General features: G+C 39.6%; 1 protein-coding gene across 1 annotated transcript in view; it reads right to left on the minus strand.

The window, feature by feature from the left end:
- Positions 1-27,527, minus strand: part of LOC110520307 (titin) — a 176,057-nt gene that overhangs the window by 89,398 nt on the left and 59,132 nt on the right. Inside the window, exons 79-120 of the mRNA XM_090230595.1 lie at positions 26,858-27,067; positions 26,672-26,749; positions 26,547-26,573; positions 26,360-26,416; positions 26,210-26,266; positions 24,771-24,824; positions 24,285-24,359; positions 23,747-23,812; positions 23,398-23,472; positions 23,073-23,144; positions 22,156-22,293; positions 21,778-21,948; positions 21,427-21,537; positions 21,007-21,099; positions 20,391-20,600; positions 18,323-20,182; positions 15,843-17,975; positions 15,067-15,600; positions 14,456-14,752; positions 14,173-14,244; positions 13,997-14,074; positions 13,280-13,315; positions 11,556-13,055; positions 10,999-11,055; positions 9,192-9,587; positions 8,550-8,819; positions 8,169-8,444; positions 7,931-8,070; positions 7,669-7,795; positions 7,308-7,577; positions 6,892-7,158; positions 6,481-6,744; positions 6,242-6,381; positions 5,924-6,050; positions 5,532-5,798; positions 5,142-5,408; positions 4,763-5,029; positions 4,532-4,671; positions 4,283-4,409; positions 3,421-3,563; positions 1,390-1,513; positions 102-368 (exon numbers count right to left, since the gene is read on the minus strand). Coding sequence (XP_090086721.1) covers positions 102-368; positions 1,390-1,513; positions 3,421-3,563; positions 4,283-4,409; positions 4,532-4,671; positions 4,763-5,029; positions 5,142-5,408; positions 5,532-5,798; positions 5,924-6,050; positions 6,242-6,381; positions 6,481-6,744; positions 6,892-7,158; positions 7,308-7,577; positions 7,669-7,795; positions 7,931-8,070; positions 8,169-8,444; positions 8,550-8,819; positions 9,192-9,587; positions 10,999-11,055; positions 11,556-13,055; positions 13,280-13,315; positions 13,997-14,074; positions 14,173-14,244; positions 14,456-14,752; positions 15,067-15,600; positions 15,843-17,975; positions 18,323-20,182; positions 20,391-20,600; positions 21,007-21,099; positions 21,427-21,537; positions 21,778-21,948; positions 22,156-22,293; positions 23,073-23,144; positions 23,398-23,472; positions 23,747-23,812; positions 24,285-24,359; positions 24,771-24,824; positions 26,210-26,266; positions 26,360-26,416; positions 26,547-26,573; positions 26,672-26,749; positions 26,858-27,067 — 11,940 coding nt within the window. The remainder of the gene's footprint in view (positions 1-101; positions 369-1,389; positions 1,514-3,420; positions 3,564-4,282; positions 4,410-4,531; positions 4,672-4,762; positions 5,030-5,141; positions 5,409-5,531; positions 5,799-5,923; positions 6,051-6,241; positions 6,382-6,480; positions 6,745-6,891; positions 7,159-7,307; positions 7,578-7,668; positions 7,796-7,930; positions 8,071-8,168; positions 8,445-8,549; positions 8,820-9,191; positions 9,588-10,998; positions 11,056-11,555; positions 13,056-13,279; positions 13,316-13,996; positions 14,075-14,172; positions 14,245-14,455; positions 14,753-15,066; positions 15,601-15,842; positions 17,976-18,322; positions 20,183-20,390; positions 20,601-21,006; positions 21,100-21,426; positions 21,538-21,777; positions 21,949-22,155; positions 22,294-23,072; positions 23,145-23,397; positions 23,473-23,746; positions 23,813-24,284; positions 24,360-24,770; positions 24,825-26,209; positions 26,267-26,359; positions 26,417-26,546; positions 26,574-26,671; positions 26,750-26,857; positions 27,068-27,527) is intronic.

Here is a 27,527-nt window from a genome sequence, read left to right on the forward strand (position 1 = left end):
CTAGTATGCCAAATTCACAAAAGTCTAGTCTTAACAATATCAAAAGGTTTTTCATTTATACTTTAACAAACAAACAATATAATTATCTATACTTTACTTACGTTCAACGTTAAGGAAGCAAGAGGTTTTGAATTCTGAGGCGTCGCAGGTATATGTTTTTGAATCATCAAGAGTGCAGCCATGGATGATTAGTCTTCTCTTGCGGCCATCGGCAACAATGTCATATTTCTTAGTTTTGCGTATCTCCTGTCCGTCCTGGAACCACGTGACCTCAGCATTTTCTCTGGAGACTTCACACTCCAAAGTAGCAGTAGCCTCTTCCTCAACTGTCTGGTCCTCCAGAGGTTTGCTGAACTCAACTGGTGGCTCTGTGAGTTCACACATGAATTACACATGATGACTTGTCCTTTACATATCATAACAGCTTAGGAAACCAACAAACTCATTTGATCAAATTCTATTAGTACCACCAACTATTATTATTGTTATGGTCCCTCTTTAGAATAAATATAAAACATATATTTTTTTGACTTGGTCGTTACAAAGGCAGGTACCGTTACAGTGTAAGCTACATTCCGTTATGTAATTCCTTCAACCTGTTTGTTGTTTGTGCAATTACTGTACATATTCATACTTTTAATACATTTGTATTCAAACTTAACACCTCTCCTCACCCTGTTATAAAAGCATACATGACTGTCTCACAGGCTCTCATTTCATACTTAACACATCATTACTTACTGATGGGCCTCTCATTTAATTCAGACTGGTTGGGTAGATCATGCTCCCACACCATTCACACCTGACCCACCTACATTATATTGTTGTCTGTGCTTTGCATCAAGGAGACAAATATCATCTTTATTTTTTCTTTATTTAACCAGGCAAGTCAGTTAAGAACAAATTCTTATTTTCAATGACGGCCAATGACAGTGGGTTACACTGTTGTTCTGCCTGTTCAGGGGCAGAACGACAGATTTGTACCTTGTCAGCTCGGGGGTTTGAACTCACAACCTTCCGGTTACTAGTCCAACACTCTAACCACTAGGCTACCCTGCCGCCTCTAAAGAAATCTGAATCTATGTCACAATGTGTACTCACACAGTATTTATACTCTGCCTACCTATGTAAATGCAAGGTAAATACTCCCAATTCTGGCCATTTCATGTAAAGTGGAATCATTGCATTACTATGAACCTGGTCTATATAGCACCATATAGTGCACCATATTTATCTGTCCAGTATGCTTTACAGAGTAAATATTGCGACTATATTGTTGTTTAACCTTATCGAATTCACAAAAAAACAGGTCTCCATGTTGGTTAAGAGAGCAGTTGGGGCAAGAATCTCTATAACAACCACAAATAAATACCACAAACCGCAACCTACCATTCACATGTAGGCTGGCCTCAATCTGGAAATCCTTTGCAGTCAGTTTAACTTCCCCATCCTCTGAAATCTTGACATCTCTTAGAGTCAGAGTGTGAGTTTTGCCTTCTGCTCGGGTGACCACCTGTGCAAATCAAGCAGTTTGATTAATCATGTGGACAGTGACAGCTATGGGTGGTCAACCTATTTACTTCTTCCACTGAATGAACATCAGCAGCTGGTGACAAGGGACTGAAGGGGCCCTAGGCTCAATTTGAACTTCTGTTGCCATCTGACTCCTCCACTTTCCCAAAGCTTGGGTGAGGTGGTTAACTAAGACAAAACTTTCCCAGTACTTTGTAGTAGGTATAAAGTCATCACTTTCCTCTTGAATGTAAACAATATAGAACTACCGCTTACAGTCATAGGTTCTATAGTTTTTTCCCTATTACAAATAGTCATGACATGCCTAATGACATGTGTGAAAACATGAGGATCATAGCTGTTCATTCACAGGCCTTTGGCAAATTATCAAGCAGTTATTTAGCTGTATCTATTGCAAGGTTGACTGTATATTATTTTGCACACAAGAGATTTCAAACAACTTTAAACGGACACTTTAAAACAACAACCCTGCAGGAAGGGTACCACATGAGGGAGGAGGATGTCTTCCCTGTAACGCGGGATTGAGATTGCCTGCAATGAAAACAAGCTCAGTCCGAGGATGCTGTGACACACCGCCCCAGACAATGACGGACCCTCCACCTCCAAATCAATCCCACTCCAGAGTACAGGCCTCGGTGTAACACTCATTCCCTCGACGATAAATGCAAATCCGACCATCACCCCTAATGAGACAAAACTGCAACTCATCAGTGAAGAACACTTTTTGTCAGTCATGTCTGGTCCAGCGACGGTGGGCTTGTGCCCATAGACAACATTGTTGCCGGTGATGTCTGGTGAGGACCTGCCAACAGGCCGTACAACAGGCCTACAAGCCCTCAGTCCAGCCTCTCTCAGCCTATTGCGGACAGTCTGAGCACTGATGGAGGGATTGTGTGTTCCTGGTTGTTGCCATCCTGTACATGTCCCGCAGGTGTAATGTCCGGATGTACCGATCCTGTGCAGGTGTTTTTACACGTGGTCTGCCACTGTGAGGACGATCAGCTGTCCGTTTATGGTTCATTGAACAAGCATGGGAAACCGTGTTTAAACCCTTTACAATGAAGATCTGTGTTATTTGGATTTCTACGAATTACCTTTAAAAGACAGGGTCCTGAAAAAGGGACATTTATTTTTTTGCTGAGTTTATATAACTGATTGTAACTGAAGAGAAAACCAGGCTACACAACATCGTAAATCTACCTATCATATAGCGTTTCGCACGTCAAACCCACAGGATGGAATTAAATAATTAGATATGTACAGGCCTAACATCACACATTTCAGATTTTAAAGTTATAGTGTGTAATAGCTCTTCAAGCCACCTGCCATTGGACGCACACACTTGAAGCGGTTAAAAATAACTAGAAGAACGCTTGCAGGGCAGAAAAGCCCTCCTGCGTTATCGCAAAACACAGATCAAATCCCCAACTGGAATCCTGATCCTCACAGGTCCATATATGCAGAAAGCATGTAGGTTGCACATGCACGAAAAGTAAAACAAAATGTATAAAAGTAAATAATGCAACAGGAAAGAGCCATTTCAATTAAACAAACATTTGGAATAGAAATTAAGGTAAACATAGGAGATAGTTGGGATCATGTTAAAACACTTAAAGTATTTGGGGTATGAGAATAGGTGATAATTCAGGTAGTAAATTCCGTGACAACATTTATTTGTCAAAAGCTGAAGAACATGCACACATCCAGGTACTTCCGCAGGTGCTGGAGTTGTAGGCAAACTCATGGAAAACAGAAAGGAAAACGCAGCAGCATATTTGTCAATCATATGGAAAAACTGTTGTTTATAAGTACAGTTCAAAGTCTTGGCATGTTTCCATATCAATTACTTGAGGTGTTGTCAGTGTTTAAGATGGTATAAACACTTACTCTGTCACTTGGCTCCAACTTTGCACCCCCTAGGAACCATTCCACAGCAATTCCTTCATATGACAGTTCACAGTCGAAAGTGGCGGTCTCCCCAGCAGTAACAGTAACATCCTTGAGAGGCCGCAGCAGGCCGATAACTCGCGCTTTAGATTGAGGAGAAGACATCATTAGTCATTCCAAAATCCCAAGAGAAACCAGTAAATCCTTAACTGCTAACCCTCATTTTTGAAGATCCCATGATGGCCGGCCACTGCTCTGGAGCCCTGTAAACATCCAGGAAAACTGCTAGGAGTAACGCAGAGAGACTTGTCATTGGGGGGGCCTTTCTCATTTGCATACCTAGTTTCCTTGAGATCTATATGGTCAGCAGAAAACTTTGAAATAAGGCAGGTTGTACATTAGCTCTGCCAATCACTAACAGCGCACTCTAGATAAGGCATGTGGCTTCTAAAATAGCCACAACACCTGATTGGCCATTAGCCCACGCCCTGCCAAACCATCGACTAGGCAATCTGTCCCTGTCAATCAAACTGTTGGAATTCTCCCTTAGTCCTCCCTTGTAAAACAAACTTTTGACACCTACTTAAAAGGGGCTGTAAATGCCTGCTTACATCCTCATCTGAAAGCTCTGGGGTTTCCTTATTCAACAAACAGTTGGGACAATGTATCATTCAAACCCACCATAAACACATTTCTGATTAAATGTACTCCTAAGGGCAATTTAAACAAACGTTATTGGATACTTAAATGTTTTTGTTGGTGGCCCACTTGATGGTATGCATATCTTCCAATGTGTGGCATTAACAAATCAGTGTTTATCTAATTGTCAGATAAATGTGTGAGTGTATTAAATCATTCTCACCTTTAACTCTAAGCTGAGCATTGGATTTAGCATTGGCAGCCTGGAAGTCAACTTCTCCGGCCTGATCCATGCGAACGTTGTACAGGATCAGCACATGCCTTGTACCCTCCTCCTTAATCTCACAGTCCTTGAAAGATAATACACAAACAGTCACTAAGTGATCATCAAGTGATATTTTTTCTCAGCCACTATGAAATGTAGTAAGGAACGTCCAATAATGCAGTAATAATAATGTGGATATTTTCTTACAGCAGACTGATGAAGGGCCTCTCCCTTGAGTTTCCAGTGACCATGTACTTCCTCCTCAGAGATCTCAGTCTCAAACTTGGCAATTTCAGTTTCTGTGACTTCCACGCTGTACAGGGGCCTGACAAACTTAATGTCACGCTCTGTAGAACAAACACAAAGACAAGTGTTTGTATGAATGAAAGAAAAGACACTGCATCCCTCAAATTCTGAGCTAAAATCACTAAAGGATACCTTCAATGTTGAGCTTGGCCGTAGTTTTATCCGAATCACAATCACAGGTGTATTCTCCAATGTCGGCTTTCTCTGTCTTCTTAATGATCAGCATACGCCTCTTTCCATCGGCTTTGATGGCCACATTCTTGGAGGGAGTGATTTGCTGGCCACCTTTGAACCATTTCACCTCTGCATTGGGCTTGCTCAGTTCACAAACCATTGTCAGTTCATCCTTCTCAGTGACTGAGTAGTCGTGCAGTTTTGTCGTGAAGTAAGGCTTTCCCTCTGTTGATGAAAAAGAAACCATGATGAGTTGTGTGTGTGATATTTCACTTTCGTCAACGGTAACTCACCTGTTTCGCAAACAACGTTTCAAGGATTTTAACGGTATACTAACCGAGGACTGTGAGCATGGCCTCTGAGCTTTTGCCCATGGCTTCTACTTTGATCATGGATGTGTCATCAATGGACACCTCATTGAAGGTCAATTTGTGCATCTTGCCATCGTCTGACATGTGCACAACTTTGCTGGGATGCAAACGCACACCATTCTTGTACCAGGTGACCTGGATGTTGTCATGTGAGAGTTCAATACTGAACTCTGCCGTCTCACGCTCCTTGACAGTGACATCCTTAATGGGCTTGACAAACTCAAGGCGAATTCCTGATAAGACATTCAATTCATAAGAAATTAAATCATCATCATCGTGAGAAGATCAATTTCAATCACTTGTAATGAATTGAATCAGGATTTAAACAGGAAGCACAAAAAATATCTTCAGGTTACCTTGGATAACTAGTTTGCCAGTGGTTCTCTTGTCCTCTGCCTCAAATATGTACTTAGCTTCATCCTCATATGCGGCAGATTTGACCACCAGAGTGTGTCTTTTTCCCTCATGGGTAATTTCAAACTTATCATCAGCTGTCAACTCATGAGATCCCTTGAACCAACGGAAGCTCTTAGGTTCTCTTGACACCTCACACTCAAATCTGGCCTCATCTTTTTCATACACTTGCACATCACTCAAAGGTGTGACAAATGTAATAGGACTCTCTGTAATTCAGAAGGAAACAGAGACAATGTGGCATCGTGGTAATGCGTAGAATACCACCACTGAAAGTATTTACATTTACATTATCAGATTAGATCACCAACCAAATGTTTCTTTTTAATCTCACCTTTCACTTTCAGATTAGCAACACATTTAGCATTGGCAGCTGTAAATCCAATCTCCCCTGACAAGGGGGCCTTGAGGTTGTACAATATCAACGTGTGCTTTGCACCGTCCTCTATGATTTCAATGTCCTGTAAGTAGTGGTAAAATTAATGTGGAAAATTGTCCAGATTGGATGAAGATGAAAGGGAGGAAGGAGAATGCTATAGACTGTTTCATTATAATATTTCAAGACAACGTAATGGATGTGAATGAATGATCACGTAATTGATGAGTGGTAGAATGGTAAAACAGTGAGAATGATTTGGTCTATTTAACATACAGGGGATTGAGTAAGGACTTCTCCGTTCAGTTTCCACTGGCCATGGACATCGTCTTCAGAGATTTCTACCTCAAAACGAGCGGTCTCGCCATCAAAGACCTCAACGCCATACATTGGGCGAGTTATCTTTATATCTCGAGCTGCAATTCAGGATTGAGAACAATACAATTACAAGAAAAAACGCACGAATGTTCTCAAAATAAATGTTTGTTCTATGACAAACATTTGTAATTGCTTACCCTCGATGTTAATATTTGCCATGGTTTTGTCCGTTCCACAATCACATATGTATTGTCCCTTATCTCTGTCATCCACTTTCTTAATGGACAACACTCTTCGATTCGCTTCAGCACTTATGGTTACCATTTTAGAGGCCTTAATTTCAGTCTCATTATGGTACCACATGACGGGGACATCTTTGCTGAGTTCACAGTCCAGAGTTACCTCGTCTTTCTCGACTGCAGTATAATCCTGCAACTTCACTACGAAGTATGCATCACCCTCTGGAACATGGAAAAGTCATCAGGAGGATATGTGTTTTGTATTCTGCATTTATGTAATGTAGCATGGTGCAAATCCTTAAATGAGTTCAAGGATTTCAATCACAACAAAGAAACAAACAATAAATAAAGGAACAAAGCAGGGGTTACCTATCACCGTCAGGTTTGCCATTGAGGGAATTCCTTTAGCCTCTGCCTTAATCTGGCAGATATCATCTAGAGTCAACTCCTTGATTTCTAGTGTATGTTTCTTTCCACGACTATAGATGAGCACGGTTCGGCTCACATGGAGTTTGGTTTCATTTTTGTACCATGTCACAGGTACATTCTCATGAGAGAGCTCAAGCTCAAACCGAGCAGTGTTACCTTCCTTCTCAGTTTGGTCCTGAAGTGGCAATTCAAATTTGAGCCTGATACCTATATGTTAGATGAGTGCATATTGGACTTAGTTAAAAGAAATTCCAACTAGGAAATTAATTAATGAATCACAGGGAACAACTTTTGATGATAGCAAACGAAAACCACTCAAAGGACGTCAAATCTAATAACAATGGTTCCACACTTACCCTCCACAGTGAGTGTAGCGGTTGACTTTTTGCCCGAGGCTTCAATACTGTAAATTCCCTCATCATCAAACTCACAATTGTTTATGACCAACATGTGTTTTTTTCCATCATCGATTATTTCATATTTTTTGTCTGATGTACCAATGGTGTCAGAACCCTTAAACCACATGACTTTAGGCACATCCTTTGTGATAGTACACTCAAACATAGCCTGTTTCTTTTCAGGTACAGACACGTCCTTCAAGGGGACTGTGAAGTCCATTTCCAGTTCTGGGAGATACAAATAATTATCTCTTTATCAATACATGCATAACATCATCGATACATACATACATAATTTGCTCTTGGAACAACTGCTTACCCTTGACTGTGAGCACAGCACTAGTGACAGCATTCAGAGCTGTATAAGACACTTCACCAGACGCGTCCAGTGGAACACTTTTCAAAGTGAGGAAACGTTTCTTGCCCTCCATTTTGATCTCACATGTCTGAAGATGCAAATAAAACAAACAAGTTCAACAGATATCGAAGACTGTTCAACATTTAAAACAGTTTTTCTGAAAGTTTAGGTTACGGTTAATGTCTGGGGAAATATTTCAGTCAAATCATAAGACAAGTCTTACCGGTGATCTTGTTAAGACCTGCCCTCTATGTTTCCATTCTCCAGGCACATCCTCTTCAGATATCTCCGTTTCAAAGGTAACATCTTCTTTCTCGACCACCTCACAACTGGAGAGAGGCTTCAAGATCTGAGCTTCACGTTCTGTAAAAATATAAAAAGTATATAATAAGCATTCATTTCATGTAGGTAGCCTTCTTTGATTCAACAACATACAAGATATGTGTGATTGTGCAACCAACCTCCAAGAGTCAGTTTAGCTGTGTATCTGTGGCCTTCAACTTCCATGGCATATTCTCCAATATCGTCGGGCTGTGCATTCTTTATTGTGAGAGTCAGGACTTTTCCTTCTTTCTTGACCTCAGTCTTGTCAGTAGGATCATTAGTAATCTCATCGTTGCCTTTGAAAAACTTCCAGTTGGGGGTTTCTTTGAAGAGCTCACACTTGAAAGTGGCAGTGGCCTTGGGTTTCACATGCTGATCTCTCAATGGTTTCACCAACCAGTCTCTGATAATTTCTGTAAAATTAAGATGTAATCAGTTTTCATACATAGATGAATAGATTGACTATATTTATATCGTTGGTAGGTGTCAACAGTTTATTTAGGGAATTATCTACAAACCAATGATTTTGACAGTTGTTTTGGTCCTGATGAGTTCACACTCGCATGCGTAGATTCCAGCGTCGTCATCGCCCGTGTTCTGGATCGTAACGGCTTGCTGCATTCCAATGACGTTGATGGCCACCTTTCCAGGGATTACTTTGAGGATCTTACCACTCTTCATCCAGGTCACTTCTCTCTCCTTGTTCAACTCACAGGTCAGGTACATAGGCTGCCCCTTTAGGACTGACGTCTCCTCATCCAGCTCCTTCACCCACTTCACGGGCAGTTCTGAATGCGTAAGTATTGGGTTAGTATGAGATCGTTATTTACATACAAGTTATTTGCATCAAAATGTAAAGGTAAAATGCATCAACCCATATCAATAATACATACATGTAATAATCAGTGCAACTTAAATCTGACATAGAAGCTACATAGATTAAGGAATACTTTATCAAAAGCGAGTACTTTCCATAAAATTGTGTAGTTATACGGTAGACATTTTTATAAAACAATATAAAACAAAACATTAAGTAAAACCTTTTTATTTAAGCTACATTAGCTGTAAATTAATTGTGATCAACTTTTCAGTGGTTTACATGATCTTGTTAAAAAAATAAGATTCTTATAAATACATAAATTCATAATTATCTGAAATACCTTCAACAATGAGTTTAGCGGTTGTTGTCTTTTCCTTGTTGCCCAGCTTGGCCACACAGGTATATTCTCCAGTATCAGAAAGTTGTACGTCAATAATGGCTAGTCTGCGATCTTTGCCATCAGAGGTGAATTTGTGTTTTGGACTCTCTCTTAGGTTGCTGTCATCTTTCATCCATGTGGTTACTGCAGTAGAAGGTGAAACCTCACACTCAAACGTAGCAGAAGCACCAACAGCGTCACCTTCTTGTAACACTATGTCTTTGAGCGGTTTCGTGAACTTCAGTGGAACTGCCTTAAGCTGGAATCCGAAAGGATTAGCATCGGGTGGTTTGTCTCCTCCACCACCGGGTTTCAGTCCTCTACCCCTGCCTTCACCAGGGGATGGGGTTTTGCCTGCTACAATTCAGACACAATTACACAAATCAGATGTTTAGCCTGTTTACATCAGTTAAAATGTCGATATGCAATGTTTTGGGCGAACTGACCAAATTCACATAGAAATGTGAGTTATAGATCTATCATTCTACTTGAAAGCAAGTCTAAGAAGCTGTAGATCTGTTCTATGTGCACTATTTCAATGCTTCCCGTTCCTAAGTTTTGTTTTTGCATCTTTTACTTTTGGTTTTGTACACCAGCTTGAAACAGCTGACACAGCAACATTATTTTTGGTTATGGAGACTATATTTCACGGTGGTTTAGATGGTACAATGATTCTCTACACTATACTATCTTATTTTGTCACATAAACTGACATTAGGCAAACAATTAAGAGTTTTAGCAACCAAGAAATGGAGGAGCGATTTCTGCATAGCGCAACTTTAAAAGTGTTCAAATGTTCAAACTAATACATTTGTAACACTTACAGTGTTAAACTAGAAAAATATTTTTCCTAATAGATAATGTGAGTGCGTAGGTACAGCATTTCATGGTAGTTGAAGAAGTTTAGAAGTTTACATTTTTAGATGCTTCTGGCTTGTGTTGAAAAATGTATGCTAGTGAAGTAGAATCAGGCTAGGGACTATCAGAGAAATAGCAGTGAGATAGTACCCTTTATAAAACAGGGAGTTTGTATGTGTTGATAGGTGCTTGTTATTCAAGATAATACATGATAAATGCGTGTTAACAGAGACATTTGCATTATCACTGCACTTGGGGGGGGCTCCCGAGTGGCACAGCGGTCTAAGATACTGCATCTCAGTGCTAGAGGTGTCATTACAGACCCTGGTTCGATAAAATAGTTCCACCGCCATTTCTCACAGAATTCATTTTACCGACACAAAAGGATCCCACCTTGTCTAACGTATTTTGTTTTGTCAACATTTGGGAGGTAGCGACAAATTTGCTTTTTCATCAGGCCTGTTGTGACATTTTTTATCCGACATGTACTTCACTCGCATAAAAAGGTTGGACGGAAACCTGGTTATAGACTAAGTTTTGTCTAACTTGTTAGAAAAGTGGTCATAGTAGCTGATTTGTATCAAAAGCAAGTGTTGACAGTGGATAGAATGTTGGATGACATTGCTGAATTATGGGAAGTTTATAATGTTGAAGACATCCCATTGAAGTGGATGGAGGCTTTGGGGAGGACAAAAAGGTTAATAGTTTAAAAAGTATAAATTATATTAAAAAGCTGTTGACAAGCAATTTAAGTTGAATCATTCTGCCCGTTTTAAAGTTCGAACAGTGCAAAATGTTGGTTATTATATAACTATTCAAAATAAGTTACAGTGAGAGCATTGAGAGTAGAGTGTGCTGACGCTGCACTCTAAAAAAGTTATTATTTTCACATGGATGTAACCAGTCTTACCTTTGAGGCCTCTACCTCTACCTCTGCCTGTGCCTGCTTCTTCTGCTGGCTTTCCATCTGTTTAAGATATTTAAAATGACTATACCGTAAAGACAGATCACATTCAAATCCCTTATAAATATTTTGCTCAGAATTGTACATACAATATGGAGAGATAAATAAAGACAGGTGATGATGGAAACAAATTAACAATGGATGATGGTAGATGGGTATATAATACACAATGTCAAACACCATGTGGAAAAACAGCATGCCAAACATGTGCTTTTTACATGGATTGACAGACAATTAATAGAAACATGGAGACTGACATTGATAAACAACACAACATGATGACAAACAACACATAGAACATAAAAACATTAAGACGGAAATGGATGAAGATTATTTAGGATGAAATACTTTTTCTGATGAAGATGATGGACATGAAGAAACAATACGAATTTATGAAAAACATTAACATGTAGAAAATGAAAACATTCAGATGAAAATGGGTGGAGATTATTTGGGGTTAAGGACTTTTCTTCAATGGTGATTCGCTCCAGCCTTCATCTCACCTCGTCTTGGCATTCCAAGTGCATCACCTTCCTCTCCCAAATCTTCTGTGGATCCAGGACTATCACGAGGGGCAAGTTCCCATCCCCAACCTTCACTGTCAGATTCCTCCTCAACATCTGGCTCCTCCTCAAATACTTCCTCCTCCAGCTGAGTCGAGATCTTTCGTAACTGTACAGCTTTAGGGGAAAGCTCTTTCATTGCCGGCACCTTCTTCAGTGGTGCTCCATCAGTTTCCTCTTGTGGTGATTTCTTTGGAACTTTTTTGAGGGTAACACCTTCAAATGAATCTTTTGGTGAAACTTCTTTGGGTAGCTTTTTGGTCCTTTCCGCACTGGGCTTCCTCTCCATAGTAATTTTTTCTATTTCTTTTGGCTTTGGTCTTTCAACCTTAGGTGAAGGAGTCTTTTTCAGTTCTACCATTTTCTTAAGTGTCTCTTCATGCTTTGAGGGTTTATCTTTTTCTTTGTCCTCTTGTTCTCTTGGCACCTGCTCAACCTTTTTTAACTGTACTGGCTCTTCCTCTTTAGGACTCTTTTCCATTTTCTTTATGGGTGCTGTCTTTGGAGGACTTGGCTTTTGTTGAAGAGTTTTTTGAGCCTCTTTCTTCTTATCAGGCTCCTTCTCAGGCTTCACAGCTTCAGTGTCAGCTTTAGGTGACTTTGAAAATGGCTTCAATTTAACATCTTCCTTCTCTTGCTCCTGTGTTGTAATCCTTTTCACCTTTGTCAGTGGTTTGTCCGAATCCTGGACTTGTTCATCTTCAGGAACTTTGGTCACTGGTTTTAATTTGACTGCCTGTGACTCTTCTTTAGCACTAAGAACTCTATCAGCTTTCTTACGATCAGCAGGTTCTTTGATGTCTTCATCTCTTGATGGTCTCTCACCTCTTTTGAAAGCCCCAGATTCCTTATCTTTGTACTTGTCCTTCTCTGGCTCAACAGTTCCTGCTTTAGGAGATTTTTGGAACGGTTTTAACTTCACAGTTTCTTCTCCTTTTTCATCTGATGGCAATCTGGATACTTTCTTTAGGGCTAAACTGGGGTCTGTTGGTTCCTCTTCTTTCACACCCTTAGGAGTTTTCTTTAAAGTCATTTTGTCCTCTTCTTTTTCATCTCTGGGGATGGTCTTCCGAGACCATTTGTCCTCAGTTGAGTCTTTTGTTTCAACCTCTTTAGGTGTCTTTATTTTAGCTCCATCAGGTATCTGGCTGATTTTATCTGTCTTGTCGATTTGCTCTGCCTCATACCTTTCATATACTGTTACTTCAACTTCTTCATACACTCTCTCTTCAAAGTCATGGATTGTATGCTTCGTAATTTTCGGAGGAGGTTTCTTTGGTGGCGCTGGCTGATCTTCAAAGGGGACTGAAGGCACTTTCTTCAGTGATATGATCTCCTGTTCTTGCTCCACATCTTTGGATATCCTGGTTGTTTTCTTCAAGGTTGGCAGTACAAGTGTTTCTTCTTTCTCAACATGAATTTTTGCTTTTTGTCGGAGAACTGCAGTAAAGGTTTCATATTACACATAACAGTTCACTTAACAAGATAACAACATTGAAAACATCACATCCAACACTGAGATTTAGCTATACAGCAAACAAGACAACACACAAACAAAACTCACAGAAAACAATAAAGTAGGAAATCCGACTGTATGTTTAAAATATTGAGCTGGATATTTGTTTATATGCAAGGAATAGTGAAATGTAAAGTATTCATCATACCTTTCTTAGCAGGTCCAGGTGCCTGCTTGCCTTCACCTAGTAGGGGAATTAAGGAAAAGTAAACACTGTTTAGTACAAAGATTCACATTCATTTGAAGATATATGGGATACAAGCCTCAATGTATCAAGTACGGTCAGGACATTGAGATGTGATTGAGGGGTGTTGTATAACCAGCCCAATCAGTTAAGGAAATTGATTCACTTTTCTCTTTGAATGGGAACCAATCGGGAATTCCAAGGAAATTTCCTCCCATAACCAATCAAAGATGAAGACGACTGAAGTAATACTATCAAGTGAAGATATAACAGGGAAACTATGACATGCTCACATTCACTAATGAATTTTAGGACGAGAACTTAGTAAGACATTTAACATGATGTGACATTACATACAGAACCACAGCATTGCTATGAAGGTGGTTAGAGGTGGCACCTACCTGATTTGAATAGTATAACATGCACATAAAACATTATAACGAGACTGGACAAAGAACAGGAATGTTTTTGTGGATCGAAGAGGCAACCATCTTTGTTGAATGAGATTAATGCAAACACGTTTAGGTGACTTGAAGAAAAAAACAAGCAAAATATGTTAGCCTCAACCCTCTAGGACTATAATGAGGCTTAAGATAGAATGCTTAGTAGTATTTGGATGGTGTGGTTTTCGAGATATTAGTTTGTCATTTTATTTTTGTGAATTTTTTTGTTGTTGAATACCTGTCTCCGTATCATCTTGTTCTTGCACTTGGAAGGCAGGCTTTGTTTCCTGTGTAGTCTTTTTCTTATCTTGAGGAGCTTCAAAAGAATGTTTAAGATTTATATTTGCCCAAGAAACATTCATTCACGAATGTATTTGAAGAACATACATGATGCAACATTAAACAGACATTTACCTTCAAGAGGACTGACTTTCTTTGCAAGTGGCTCTGTGGGCTTTGGAAATGTTTGGCTCTCCTTTATTGGTACTTAAAATAAAATTGTACAATGGTCAAAATCAAGACAGTGCATGTTGGGATAAGCATTAAACCATTGAGAAGAAACATGTCATCAACACACATAGACACATAACAGATAATACGTAATATCCAAAATACATAACACACACAAACATAACAGACAGGGTAGCAAGATTTTTAAGATTTAAGATTTGTGTTTCAAGGATTGTCCTTGTTATACCTTTTTGGGCAGCAACATCTTCACTTGACACCACTTCAGCAACAGCTTTCTTCTCTGGCTTAGATACTTTCTTTACAAGTGGCTCCACTGGCTTTGGAGGCTCAGCAACAGCCTTCTTCTCTGGCTTAGGTTCAGACTTAGGCTCAGGCTTAGACTCTAGCAAAGACACTTTCTTAAGAAGTGGCTCAGCAGTCTTTCGAGGTAATTCCACCTGTTCAGAAATAGCTGTTTTCTCTGGTGCAGGCACTTTCTTTGCAAGAGGCTCAGCAGGCTTTGGAGGTGATTCCTTAGCTGGAACTTGAAATAAAATGATACCATGGTCAAAGTCAATTCTGCTTTATTTAATTGTACCTTTATTTAACGAGGTAAGTCATTGAGAACACATTCTCTTCACAATAACAACCTGACAAATCAAGATATTACAGATTGCGGTATGCATTGGACCACTGAAAAAGTATCAGAGAAAGACTATATCAAATATAAACATAGCACACACAAAGACAGAGAAAAACATCAAAAACACATAACATAAACACAAACATAACACACAAAATATAAAGATTTTAAGAGTGAAGATTAAAGATTTGCATTTCAAGATTTTCTCGTTATACCTTTTTTGGGAACAACATCTTCTTCAGCATTAGCTGTCTTCTCTGGCTTAGTCTCTGGCTTAGTCTCTGGCTTAGTCTCTGGCTTAGTCTCTGGTTTAGTCTCTGGCTTAGTCTCTGGCTTAGTCTCTGGCTTAGCCACCTTCTTTGCAAGTGGCTCAGTAGTCTTTGGTCGAGATTCTACCTCAGCAATAACCATAGTCTCTGGCTTAGGCACTTTTTTAGGAGATTCCTTCACCTCCTCAGCAATAGCTGTTTTCTTTGCCACCTTCTCTGGCTTAGTCTCTGGCTGAGACTCTGGTTTAGATACTTTCTTAGCCAGTGGCTCAGTCGGCTTAAGAGGTGATTCTTTCACCTCTTCAGCAATAGTTTTCTCTGGCTTAGACTCTGCTAAAGACACTCGCTTTACAAGTGGCTCAGCCAGTTTTGGGGGTGATTCTTTCACCTCCTCAGCAACAACTGTTTTCTCTGGTTTAGGCACTTTCTTTGTAAGTGGTCGAACAGGTTGTAGGGGTGATTCCTTCTCCTTTGCTGGTACTTGAAATAAAGTTATATTATGGTCAAGAACAACATACTACAGAAGTGAACCATCAAGAAAATACAAAGGCAATATGTGATCAAACAGCAAACACATAAGGATAAACAAATAAGGAAGTATCCCAAACACAATTACACAAAATGTACACACAAACAACATACAAACAAACAACAGAAAAAGCACGATTTTAAGAGTGACGCAAGAGTGAAGATTTGTATTTCAAGGATTGCCCTTGTTATACCTTTTCGAGTTGCAACCTCTTCTTCACTTGAAAGAAACACATCTTCAGTAATAGCCTTCTTCTCTGGCCTCGACTCTGGTTTGGCCACTTTCCTTACAAGTGGCTTTGGAGGTGATTCTTCCACCTCCTCAGCAACTACAGTCTTCTCTGGTGTAGTCACTTTCTTTATTAGTGGCTCAGGGGGCTGTGGAGGTGAGTCTTTCACCCCTACAGTAAGAACAGTCTTCTCTGGTTTAGCCTCAGGTTTATGTTCAAGATTAAACTCTGGTTTAGATTTAGGCTCTGGTTTAGCCTCTGGCTTAGGCTTAATCTTAACATCTGGTTTAGGCTTTGACTTAGCCTCTATTTTAGCCTCTAGCTTAGGCTCTGATTTAGGCATAGTCTCTATTTTAGCCTCTGGCTCAGCCTCTGGTTTAGGTTCAAGCTTAGACTCTGGTTTAGACTTAGGCTCTGGTTTAGGCTTAGTTTCTGGTTTAGGCTTAGGCTCTGGCATAACTTCTGGTTTAGGCTCTGGCTCAGCCTCTGGTTTAGGTTCAAGCTTAGACTCTGGTTTAGATTTAGGCTCTGGTTTAGCCTCTGGCTTAGGCTTAACGTCTGGTTTAGGCTTTGGCTTAGCCTCTATTTTATCCTCTAGCTTAGGCTCTGATTTAGGCATAGTCTCTATTTTAGCCTCTGGCTCAGCCTCTGGTTTAGGTTCAAGCTTAGACTCTGGTTTAGACTTAGGCTCTGGTTTAGGCTCAGGTTTATGTTCAAGATTAAACTCTGGTTTAGATTTAGGCTCTGGTTTAGCCTCTGGCTTAGGCTTAATCTTAACATCTGGTTTAGGCTTTGACTTAGCCTCTATTTTAGCCTCTAGCTTAGGCTCTGATTTAGGCATAGTCTCTATTTTAGCCTCTGGCTCAGCCTCTGGTTTAGGTTCAAGCTTAGACTCTGGTTTAGACTTAGGCTCTGGTTTAGGCTTAGTTTCTGGTTTAGGCTTAGGCTCTGGCATAACTTCTGGTTTAGGCTCTGGCTCAGCCTCTGGTTTAGGTTCAAGCTTAGACTCTGGTTTAGATTTAGGCTCTGGTTTAGCCTCTGGCTTAGGCTTAACGTCTGGTTTAGGCTTTGGCTTAGCCTCTATTTTATCCTCTAGCTTAGGCTCTGATTTAGGTGTAGTCTCTATTTTAGCCTCTGGCTCAGCCTCTGGTTTAGGTCCAAGCTTAGCCTCTGGTTTAGACTTAGGCTCTGGTTTAGGCTTAGCTTCTGGTTTAGGCTTAGGCTCTGGCATAACCTCTGGTTTAGGCTCTGGCTTAGACTCTATTTTAGCCTCTAGTTTAGGCTCTGATTTAGGCTTAGTGTCTACTTTAGCCTCTGGCTCAGCCTCTTGCTTAGGCTCTGGCTTAACCTTAGGCTCTGGCTTGGCCTCTAGTTTAGGCTTAGGCTCTGTCTTCAACACCAAAGCGGGCTGTGGAGGTGATTCTTTCAGCCCTACTTCAGTAACAGCCTTCTTCGCTGGTTTAGCCTCTAGCTTAACCTCTGAATTAGACTCTGGTTTAGGCTCTGGTTTAGGTTTAGGTTCCGGCTTAGCCTCTAGTTTAGGCTCTGATTTAGGCTTAGTGTCTACTTTAGCCTCTGGCTCAGCCTCTTGTTTAGGCTCTGGCTTAGCCTTAGGCTCTGGCTTGTCCTCTAGTTTAGGCTTAGGCTCTGTCTTCAACACCACAGCAGGCTGTGGAAGTGATTCTTTCACCCCTACTTCAGTAACATCCTTCTTCTCTGGTTTAGCCTCTAGCTTAACCTCTGGTTTAGACTCTGGTTTAGGCTTAGGCTCTGGTTTATCCTCTGGTTTAGGCTCTGTCTTAGCCACTGTCTTAGGTTCTGGCTTGGGCTCTGGCTTAGGTTCTGATTTAGGTTCTGACTTAGACTTTGGCGTAGACACTTTCTTTACAAGTGCCTCAGCAGGCTTTTCAGCAATAGCTATCTTCTCTGGCTTGGACTTTGGCTTGATTTCTGGCTTAGACTCTGGTTTAGCCACTTTCTTTCCAAATGGCTCAGATTCTTTCACCCCTTCAGCAACAACAGTTTTCTCTAGCTGAGATGCTTTCTTTGTAAGTGGTTCAACAGGTTGTGGAGGTGATTCCTTCTTCTCTGCTGGTACTTGAAATGAAATGATACTATGGTCAAGATCAAGATACTACAGATTGGGGTAAGCAGTGGAGCACCAATACAATATCAAAAAAGATGTGATCAAATAGAAAACACAATCCAAAAAAGACACAAAACATAGACACAAACAACAGAGAATTGCAAGAATGACACAAGAGTTGTGGATTTTGACCACTAAGAGGATGTGTTGATATGGGATGGCAAACACTGGAATGAAGCAACTTTATGAATAATACTGGGAAAAAAAGTTTGATTTCAAACTAAGCGTGAAATGGAATTGACGGATGATTTTGCTGACAAGATGATGAGATGAAACATGTTAGATTTACTTAGTATACCTCTTGAAGGCGAGGCTTTTGAAGATATCTTTTCCTCCTCTTGTGAGTCAAGTGTTTCCTCTTCAGAAGGAATTACTTTAACAGGTTTGCCTTTTACAATCACCCGTTTCTTAGTTTGGATGTCCTCAACTGTAAAAGGTCTCTCTTCGATGGGCTCCTCTCTCATAGTAAGTGTCTTGTCAGCCCTTTCCTTGGATTCAATTACTTTGGCAGGTTTGTCTTTCTCAACTACCTGCTTCTTAGGTTGGATGACCTCAATTCTAATCTCTTCAGTGGTTTCCTCTCCCGTAGTAAGAGTCTTCTTAAAAGTTTCCTGCTTGGATTGAATTACTTTAGAAGGTTTGCCCTTTTCTATAACCTGTTTCTTTGCCTGGATATCCTCATTTGTACGGGGTATCTCTTCACTGAGTTCCTTTCTCATAGTAAGGGTCTTCTTAAAGGTTTCTTCCTTGGATTGAATTACTTTGGAAGGGTTGCCTTTCTCAACTACTTGTTTCTTTGATTGGAAGTTTTCAACAGTACAAGGTATCTCTTCAGTACCAACTAATCCCTGTCCTTTCTCTTTGGGCAACAGCGCTTTTATTGGAGAGATACCTTCTGACAAATGTATTTTGTCCTTTCTTGTATTAACTTGTTTATTTGATATTTCTTCAATTACTGATTCTACTCTGATAGAAGATTCTACTAGTTCTTGGCATTCTACTGATTGAGCAATACCTTCTTGGTTAGATCGAATGTCAGTTTCCTTTCTTGCTGTTGGTTTGGGGGAAATAATATCTGTGGCTGCATTTATATTCTCTGAAACATCCATAACAGATGCCTCTTGTTTTGAAACATATTCTTCATGTTCCTGGGGAGATAATTTTCTTGGAGAACTATAATCTGTTTTAACATGAATCTCCTGTCTTCCGCCTGACTTTTCCTTCGTGTCTGATACCCTGGTGATCATTTCCTTTTTCTTTACAATGTCTGTTTTCTTTTCGTCCACTTTTTTATCTGTGTCTATAGCCTTGCTTTCACCCTTAACTACCTGATGCGTATTAGGAGACTTATTCATAGATATTTCTTCCCTCATACTAGCACTCCCTTGCTTCATGATGGAAACTTCATATTTGTGTAGTTCAGTGTCCACTTTTTCATCATTTAATACTTCCAAAGATACAGTATCCTTCTTTATAGGTACACTGTCTTTTGTAGTAACTTTGGCAGCTTTCTGGACAAAATGTTCTTCTGAAGATTGAACTACTTGATGGATAGGTATATATTCAATTGTAGCCTGTTCTCTCTTTAACTCAACTACATCAACAAAGCGAGTTCCCTTAGTTTTTATGCCTGTACCTTCTTCCTCTCTAGACACTAAACTTGCAGTGTAAACACTTTTCCTGAGAAGTGTTTCTTCTCCTTCTGTGGACGATTCATGAGACTCCCTCTGAAGAGATCGATCCTGTTTGGCTGGTAAATCTGCCTCTAGATTAGACCTAATTTCAACAGAACTTCTTTCCTCTGGTTTCGGTGTAGTAAAAACCTTAGTAGCTCTATCTTTCATCTTGGAAACCTCACTAAGAGATGGTTCATGTTTCATATCTGACTTTTTATCTTTTTGGACAGATAGTTTTTCTGGAAGGATATCTTTTGTGGTCACTGAAATCTTCTGTTGGAATGTCGATGTAGTGCTATTGTCCAATATATCAACTTTGTTCTCATATGACACCTCTTCATATTCATGCCCTGCTTCTTCATACTGAAAGACTTCTTCTATTGGAGGAGCTCTCTCCATCGTGTCGGAAACCTCCCACAACTCGTGAGTTTTCGAAGATCTCTTTTTCTCAGCCGTCTGAAGACTAGAAGTCACTTGAAGTTCTAAAGATGTTTTTAAGAGTTCCCACCAAATGGAGGTCGCAAGAGATTAACGACAAAACACAACATAAAGACAAACATTGGGTTTAAAAACACAGATAAAAGAAAGTAGTACTGGCATGCCATTATGCACCTGATATCTACATTTGGAGGTGAAATAAGATTTTTAAAATAAATTGAACACCACTAACATAGAGCACATTTAGAATACCTGTGTCTGGCGGAGTTCCTTTTCTTTGTGGCATAACTTCGATTTCTGAAGTTGGAACTTTCTTTTCTTCTTCCATCTCCTTTTTAGGTTTAGTAATAGGTACCTTTTCAGTAGGTTTTTTCTCAGGAACCCTCTCAACAGGTACCTTTTCAGTAGGTTTTATCTCAGGTACCCTCTCAACAGGTACAGGCTTTTGTTTGGGCTCCATTACTTGAAGCACATACAAGACACGCATTAGACATTGGCAACACGGAAGAGTGACAAAAGGGTTGTTGCATAACACAACAAATCTGACAAGCAGAACACTTTACTTCAAACATATTGTCAACATGGTCACAAACATAACATGACCCATATCTAAAACAGTCTTAACAACTTATGATAAACTATACGTCTAATATTATGTCATATTATAACACCATTAAGTCAGCTTCATGATGATAGTTAAAGTGTTACCCTTTAAAGTGTCTAGATTGTCAAACAGACGGAAAACTGAGGGAAAAGGAGAGCCGGAATATGGTAAACTTAAGACAAAGAATAGTTCAAGAAGACTCTTAAGACATCACAGTAGACAGTATGTACGGTACAGTACATAAGTCAGTGCATAAATCCCTACCTTTTTGCGGTGTATCTTCCTTTGGCGTCACAATAACTGATTCAGGCTTTCTGGCAACCTTAAGAGGTTCTGGTTTTCTTTCTTCCACAGGAACTTAAAACACCATTTAAGATTGTTAAAAACATGCATATACAATGAAGATATTCAAGAAAGTCATTTCAAATACAGACATTGCACAAGTCACACTCTATTGAGTGGTAAGACTGTATGACGATGATTATGACGAGACAAAATTAAGCAACTGGTGAAAATACTTTTCAGTTGTGCATAAACATTTCAAAAGACAAACTCTGTGACGTAGAAGCTAGACGATACCAAATGTGAACATAGACAAGACATAGATGTTCAAAGCTGGGGTTGGTTAGAAGAAAGCTATTAAACATTAACGGGAGAAGCATTGACAACCTATATTGTGTATACCTTGTTCTGGCACAGGTTGCACATGAGGCTCTATGTCCTCTCTGGCCACTTTTTGAGGGATGGTAGCTGGTCTCTGCGGAGTTACCTCCTGTCTTTTTTGTGCTTCTGGCACTTCAAAGAATATGCACATTATCAGTAATATACAATGTGCTGTGATGAAAGCACAACAAACAGACATAAAATTGACCAAGAAAACAACAAATACGGATTCAAAATACGTGAAATTACATAGTCTTAAACTTTGTAATGCCACAGACAGACAAAGATGGACTGACAAACAGAAGAGTATAAAGAGCATACAAGTTGTTAAAAGACTCAGAAAGCTGCCTCTCTTTTGAGAGATGCTGATACCTTGTGGTGATGGGACCTTCTTTGCAGCAGGAGTAGGCTCTGGCTCCTTTGCAGCAGGAGTAGGCTCTGGCTTCTTTGGAGAAGGAGTAGGTGCAGTCTCTGGCTTTTTAACTGCTGCTGGCGTTCCTGGTTCTGGTTTTGAAGCCTCCGGTTTCTTAGCTTTCTCAGGAACTTAAAGTAACATGCACTTTGATTTAGAGTTCACATACCAAGGTAATAATTACACTACATACAGATATGACACAAAATAAAAATGAACTTCTATGTTAGATGCTATATAAACATAATAATATATAATATGCATACAATTACACAAAGGAAAGGTGACATTAAAGAGGGGAATAAATAATCCACAAAACAAGACATGACAGGAAATACCTTTGGATGGTGGACTCTCTGGTTTCTTTACAGGTGCACCCTTCGGTTCAGGTTCAACCTTAGCCACAGGTGAAACTTTAGGCTCTGGTTTTGGCTCAGCTTTTGGCTCCGCAACATGGGGTGCAGCTTGAGGGACATCTTCAAGTAATACAGACATCAACATTAGAAACTATGGGCTATCAAGAAAAAACGAGTACAAGAGTGAAAGCCATAAAAGCATGGGACAAGAGTATGATTGAGACAACTCCACTAAACTCAATGCACAAAGTGACAGAAGTGAATAAACTTAGTCACACAGGCTTATTCACACAGAATCCTTTGGGATAATAACACGCAGTGTTAGAAAGTGCTACATAGATGATTTAGAAACTGCGAAATAGACAGACAAGAGACTGACAAGTGTCACGCCCTGATCTGTTTCACCTGTCTTTGTGCTTGTCTCCACCCCTCTACAGGTGTCACCCATCTTATTTATACCTGCGTTCTCAGTTTGTCTGTTGCCAGTTCGTTTTGTTCGTAGAACCTACCAGTGTTTTGTTTCCCGGCTCCCGCCTGTTCCTTGCTCCTGTTCTGCCTGGCCTGACCCTGCCTGTTGTCCTGTACCTTTGCCCCACTACTCTGGATTACCGACCACTGCCTGACCTGACCCTGAGCCCGCCTGTTGTTCCAGTGCCTTACACCCTCTCTGGATTAATGACCCCTGCCTGCTTTGACCTGTCGTTTGCCTGCCCCTGTTTAAAGAATTAACTTTCTTCAACACTGTCTGCACCCGGGTCATACCTTAAAACGTGATAACAAGAAGATATGGTATTAAGAGACAGACAACTGAAAATATTCAGGACAGAGACGCAACATCATAAGATCTACAACAGCAGCAGTAGGAGCATTTCTGAAGCACATGGAAAAATGCAATATACCTTTCTTTAATGGAACCTGTTCAGGTTTCTCAGCTGGCTTATGGAAAGGTGCCTTTGCTTCTTCATGTTCTTCTAAGATATTGCAAGTGAGCAATTACATACACCAAAATAAAAAGAGCACAATATTGGTTATAGAAGTCATGCAAATAAATACAAAATAATTACGGACACTAAGTTGAAGAAAACAAGGTTCACGTACAACAACCACAAAAACAATCAACTAAAACAAACAAATTCACAGATTTAGTTAAAAGAACATTAAGAATACATGACAAACATGACAAGATCGTTAGACAAGCACATCATTTCTGATTTAAGACTATACCTTTTGGAGAGGGAAGTTTCTCTGGGACAACCTCTGCAGTTATCTTCTCCTCCACTGGCTTTTTGGCTTCAGGTACTTGGAAATATCATCACAGTAAGTACAAGTTATCACTGAGTTAATGTGTAGGGACAAATATAATTCATCTTATAATGTAATTTACAGTAGTGGACATTGGTTACTTTACACAGACAAACAGTCATGCAAAAGTAGAATATTTATAGTAAAAGCCCTTATTTTCAAATTGAGTTTTTTTTCAACAAGAGAGACATACAAGAGAGACATATCAACATGTACACACATCAACCAGATCAACACAAAAGATCATTTAGAAATGCAGATATTTAGATACCTTTATGTGGTACTGCTGCCTCAGCTGGTTTAGCCTTCTCCTCGGGTTTCTTGTGCACTTCAGAAACTTTAAAGACACTCATTGTGTTAGCCAATGTAGCAAAGCAGTATCTACTGTGGACATCCATGCATTCGCATGTAAGGTACTTGCCAAAGAAGCACATATATTATGGAAGACAATACAGACAAACAGATAAGCGTGATCAACTTAAGAGCAAAGAATCAAATATCATAAATACTGAAAGTACAAACCAAGTTAAACTAAGCAAGACATGGAAAGAAACTGATCATGACATGGCAGGGAAAACCTTTGACACGGTTAAAAGAAAAGCAAGCTGTAAACAGAGTTTCATAAATGACACATGAACAAAGATCATGAACTTCTTTTGCCAAAACATTGCCGACTATGTACATCACATAAAAAAAGAAGCTGTTAAAGAGTTTACCAACTGACATATGAACAAGACTAAGAACATGTTTGCCAACTTTGCCATAACATTGCTGTAAGCCAAGACAGACAAAAGTTGTTCTTTTAATACCTTTTTGTGGCATTTCCTCCCTCATTCCAACCTTCTTACTCTGAACGGACTCCTCCTCAACAGGTACTCTCGGGGCTGATAAGACAATGAGAATATATTAGTATAATTGTTCAACAAGGCACATAAGCTAAGGATAGAGGTTTACGGTTATAACACACAAATATAGACACAGAAATGAAATAACTCCTGTGGGACAACAAAGGAGAGAGAAAGACGTGGGATTTGTGACCGTGTTCCGCACACACAAACACACGCTAGCACACTATGGTACGATCACACATACAAAGAGTAGGAGCCCATACATTCTGTTTCAAGATTTTTTAAAAGAGTGGCTCAAACATACAGACAGACAAGGATGATTTTAAGCACCACACATGTTAATACCAATGTGGCTCAAGGTGGAACGTTAAAGATGAACTGTTTGGTCACTTGAGTTAGCTGCTAGCAGACATAAACAGCAATGGTAACATCTATTCTAAGGGATACCTGTGGTTGTAGAGATTTTCTGTACTACTGTCTCTTCTGTCCAGCTTTCATACTCTAATAAAGAGTAACAATGAAAAAAAATTGTTTAGATGAACAGTGGGAAATGCTGGAGTATTGGTTAGGTCGTGTTACAATACTGAATATTCTTTTTAGGTGTACCAACTTGTCTAAACATGTTCAAATGAAATTGGTTAAATTGATCTTGGTTATTATTGACTGAAATGTTAGGTCATGTTACTAAGTTGTACAAACACATACAGATGTAGGATCTTAATTTGAGCCAGTTTGCTACAGGCAGAAAATAATTGTGCCGCAACACAATTGTGCCGCAAATTTCAGAAGCCTTTTTAAACCTCAAATACACTACAAGTTTTACATTTCCTGGGTAATAAACTCAGCAAAAAAAGAAAGGACCCTGTCTTTCAAAGATAATTCGTAGAAATCCAAATAACCCAGATCTTCATTGTAATTGGTTTAAACACAGTTTCCCATGCTTGTTCAATGAACCATAAACAATTAATGAACATGCACCTGTGGAACGGTTGTTAAGACACTAACAGCTTACACACGGTAGGCAATTAAGGTCACAGTTATGAAAATCTAGGACACTAAAGAGGCCTTTCTACTGACTCTGAAAAACACCAAAAGAAAGATGCATGCTGCAAGGAGGCATGAGGACTGCAGATGTGGCCAGGGCAATAAATTGCAATGTCTGTACTCTGACAGCGCTACAGGGAGACAGCGCTACAGGGAGACAGGACGGACAGCTGATCGTCCTCGCAGTGGGTAGACCACGTGTAACAACCCCTGCACAGGATCGGTACAGCCGAACATCACACCTGCGGGACAGGTACAGGATGGCAATAACAACTGCCCGAGTTACACCAGGAACGCACAATCCCTCCATCAGTGCTCAGACTGTCCGCAATCGGCTGAGAGAGGCTGGACTGAGGGCTTGTAGGCCTGTTGTAAGGCAGGTTCTCACCAGACATCACCGGCAACAACGTCGCCTATGGGCACAAACCCACCATCGCTGGATCAGACTGAACTGGCAAAAAGTTATCTTCACTGACGAGTTGCAGTTTTGTTCAGCGACACATTATTCCATTTCTGTTAGTCACATCTCTGTGGAACTTGTTCAGTTTATGTCTCAGTTGTTGAATCTTGTTATGTTCATACAAATATTTACACATGTTAAGTTTGTTGAAAATAAACGCAGTTGGCAGTGAGAGGACGTTTCTTTTTTTTGCTGAGTTTATGCAAAAGCGTGAATAATTGTGAAAACATGGAGATAGTTAAATTGATGATGGTGATGGTTACTATTAATATGATGTAAATCTTGCACAATAATCAAACATTTGTGAATTATTTTATGATGATTTTAGTGGTTTGATGGTGATGGAAAGACTCTTAATATAAAAGAATGCAAGGCCATATACCTCTCATTTCCACCTCTCTCACTTCCATCTCTTCTTCATAATAGTATTCAGAAGATTCTTTAAAAAAAAACATGTAGATGTTGAGTTCTCATATTAATTAGGTTAGTTTAGATTTATATAATTAATGCCAATCTTATGTCCCATTCTTACCTTTTAGAGTAACTGAAGATGGCATATCAGGGATTCGTATTGATGAATCAGGGACATCTAACGGATGTTGAAATTGGTTTAAATATCAAAGATACAGTATATATAAAATAAGTTACATATTTAAGATACGTTGACTAGGAATTGTGATACATTTGAGAGGTTGTGTAGCTAGAAATCAAATACTTACCATGGGGTACCCCTGCTAATTGAATTTCTGTGAAAAAGGAAGATGAAATATTAAAAACTGAATTAAGGCCACTATGAGATACAGACAGCTGGAAAACAAAAACAAATGCTAACAACTATACCGACCTTTGTCTGAAAGATAAAGCTCAGCTGTGCTTTTAGCTTCCCCTCTGGGCTCCAACCTCACAATGACCGAGTAAACGCCTAAAGGATTAGTCATGAAGATGATTTAATAATCCATTCTGATGTATTCATCTGGGTAACGAGAATAAAGAAATCCATAAAATGCTTGTTTGACGCAACTCTACACACCTTCATCTTCATTGGTTACATTGCGGATGATCATAAAGTGTCTTCTGCCTTCGCTTCTGAAGTTATACTTTGGGCACTCTCTGAGTTCCCAAGTGTCTTTGTACCATGTAACGATGGCATTGTCGAAAGACACCTCACATTCGAAGGTGGCTGCTTGGCGTTCGCCCACCACAATGTTCTGGATACGTTTGGTGAAGTGAATTTGTTCAGCTAAAACAGATAACGTGGTGATGAATTTAGTTTGATTTTAATATTTCTGGTTATTCTCATAATTCAAACTCATTGTGCAAATTCAAGTCAAATTAGACAATGGAGAATAGATATGCAGTTAGAAGTGTTCAACAGATCATGATGGGTGATTCAATAGGATGAAAGTAGAGACAAAAAATCAAAAGACAAGAAAGAAAGGCAGAAATGTTGGTTTGTGGGCAAAGTTCCAAGACCAACAAGTGTAAGAAAGTAGAACAAATGTTATCAGAGAGTTCCAGGACGAAAAAGAGTACGTCAAATCAAAAGTGCAAAAAAGAGAAAAAGAGTGAAAAAAACAACATTTAAAGATTAGTGACAAAATAAGTGATGAAGAAAAAAAGAGGTTAGTTTGGGGTGATCTTCTCCACTCTACAACATGGGAGATGCAACAGCAACCAATTATTATGTGGTTTAATCTATA

The sequence above is a fragment of the Oncorhynchus mykiss genome, chromosome 3 (assembly GCF_057628025.1).
Source record: "Oncorhynchus mykiss isolate SJ-2025 chromosome 3, ASM5762802v1, whole genome shotgun sequence".
Taxonomy (NCBI): Eukaryota; Metazoa; Chordata; class Actinopteri; order Salmoniformes; family Salmonidae; genus Oncorhynchus; species Oncorhynchus mykiss.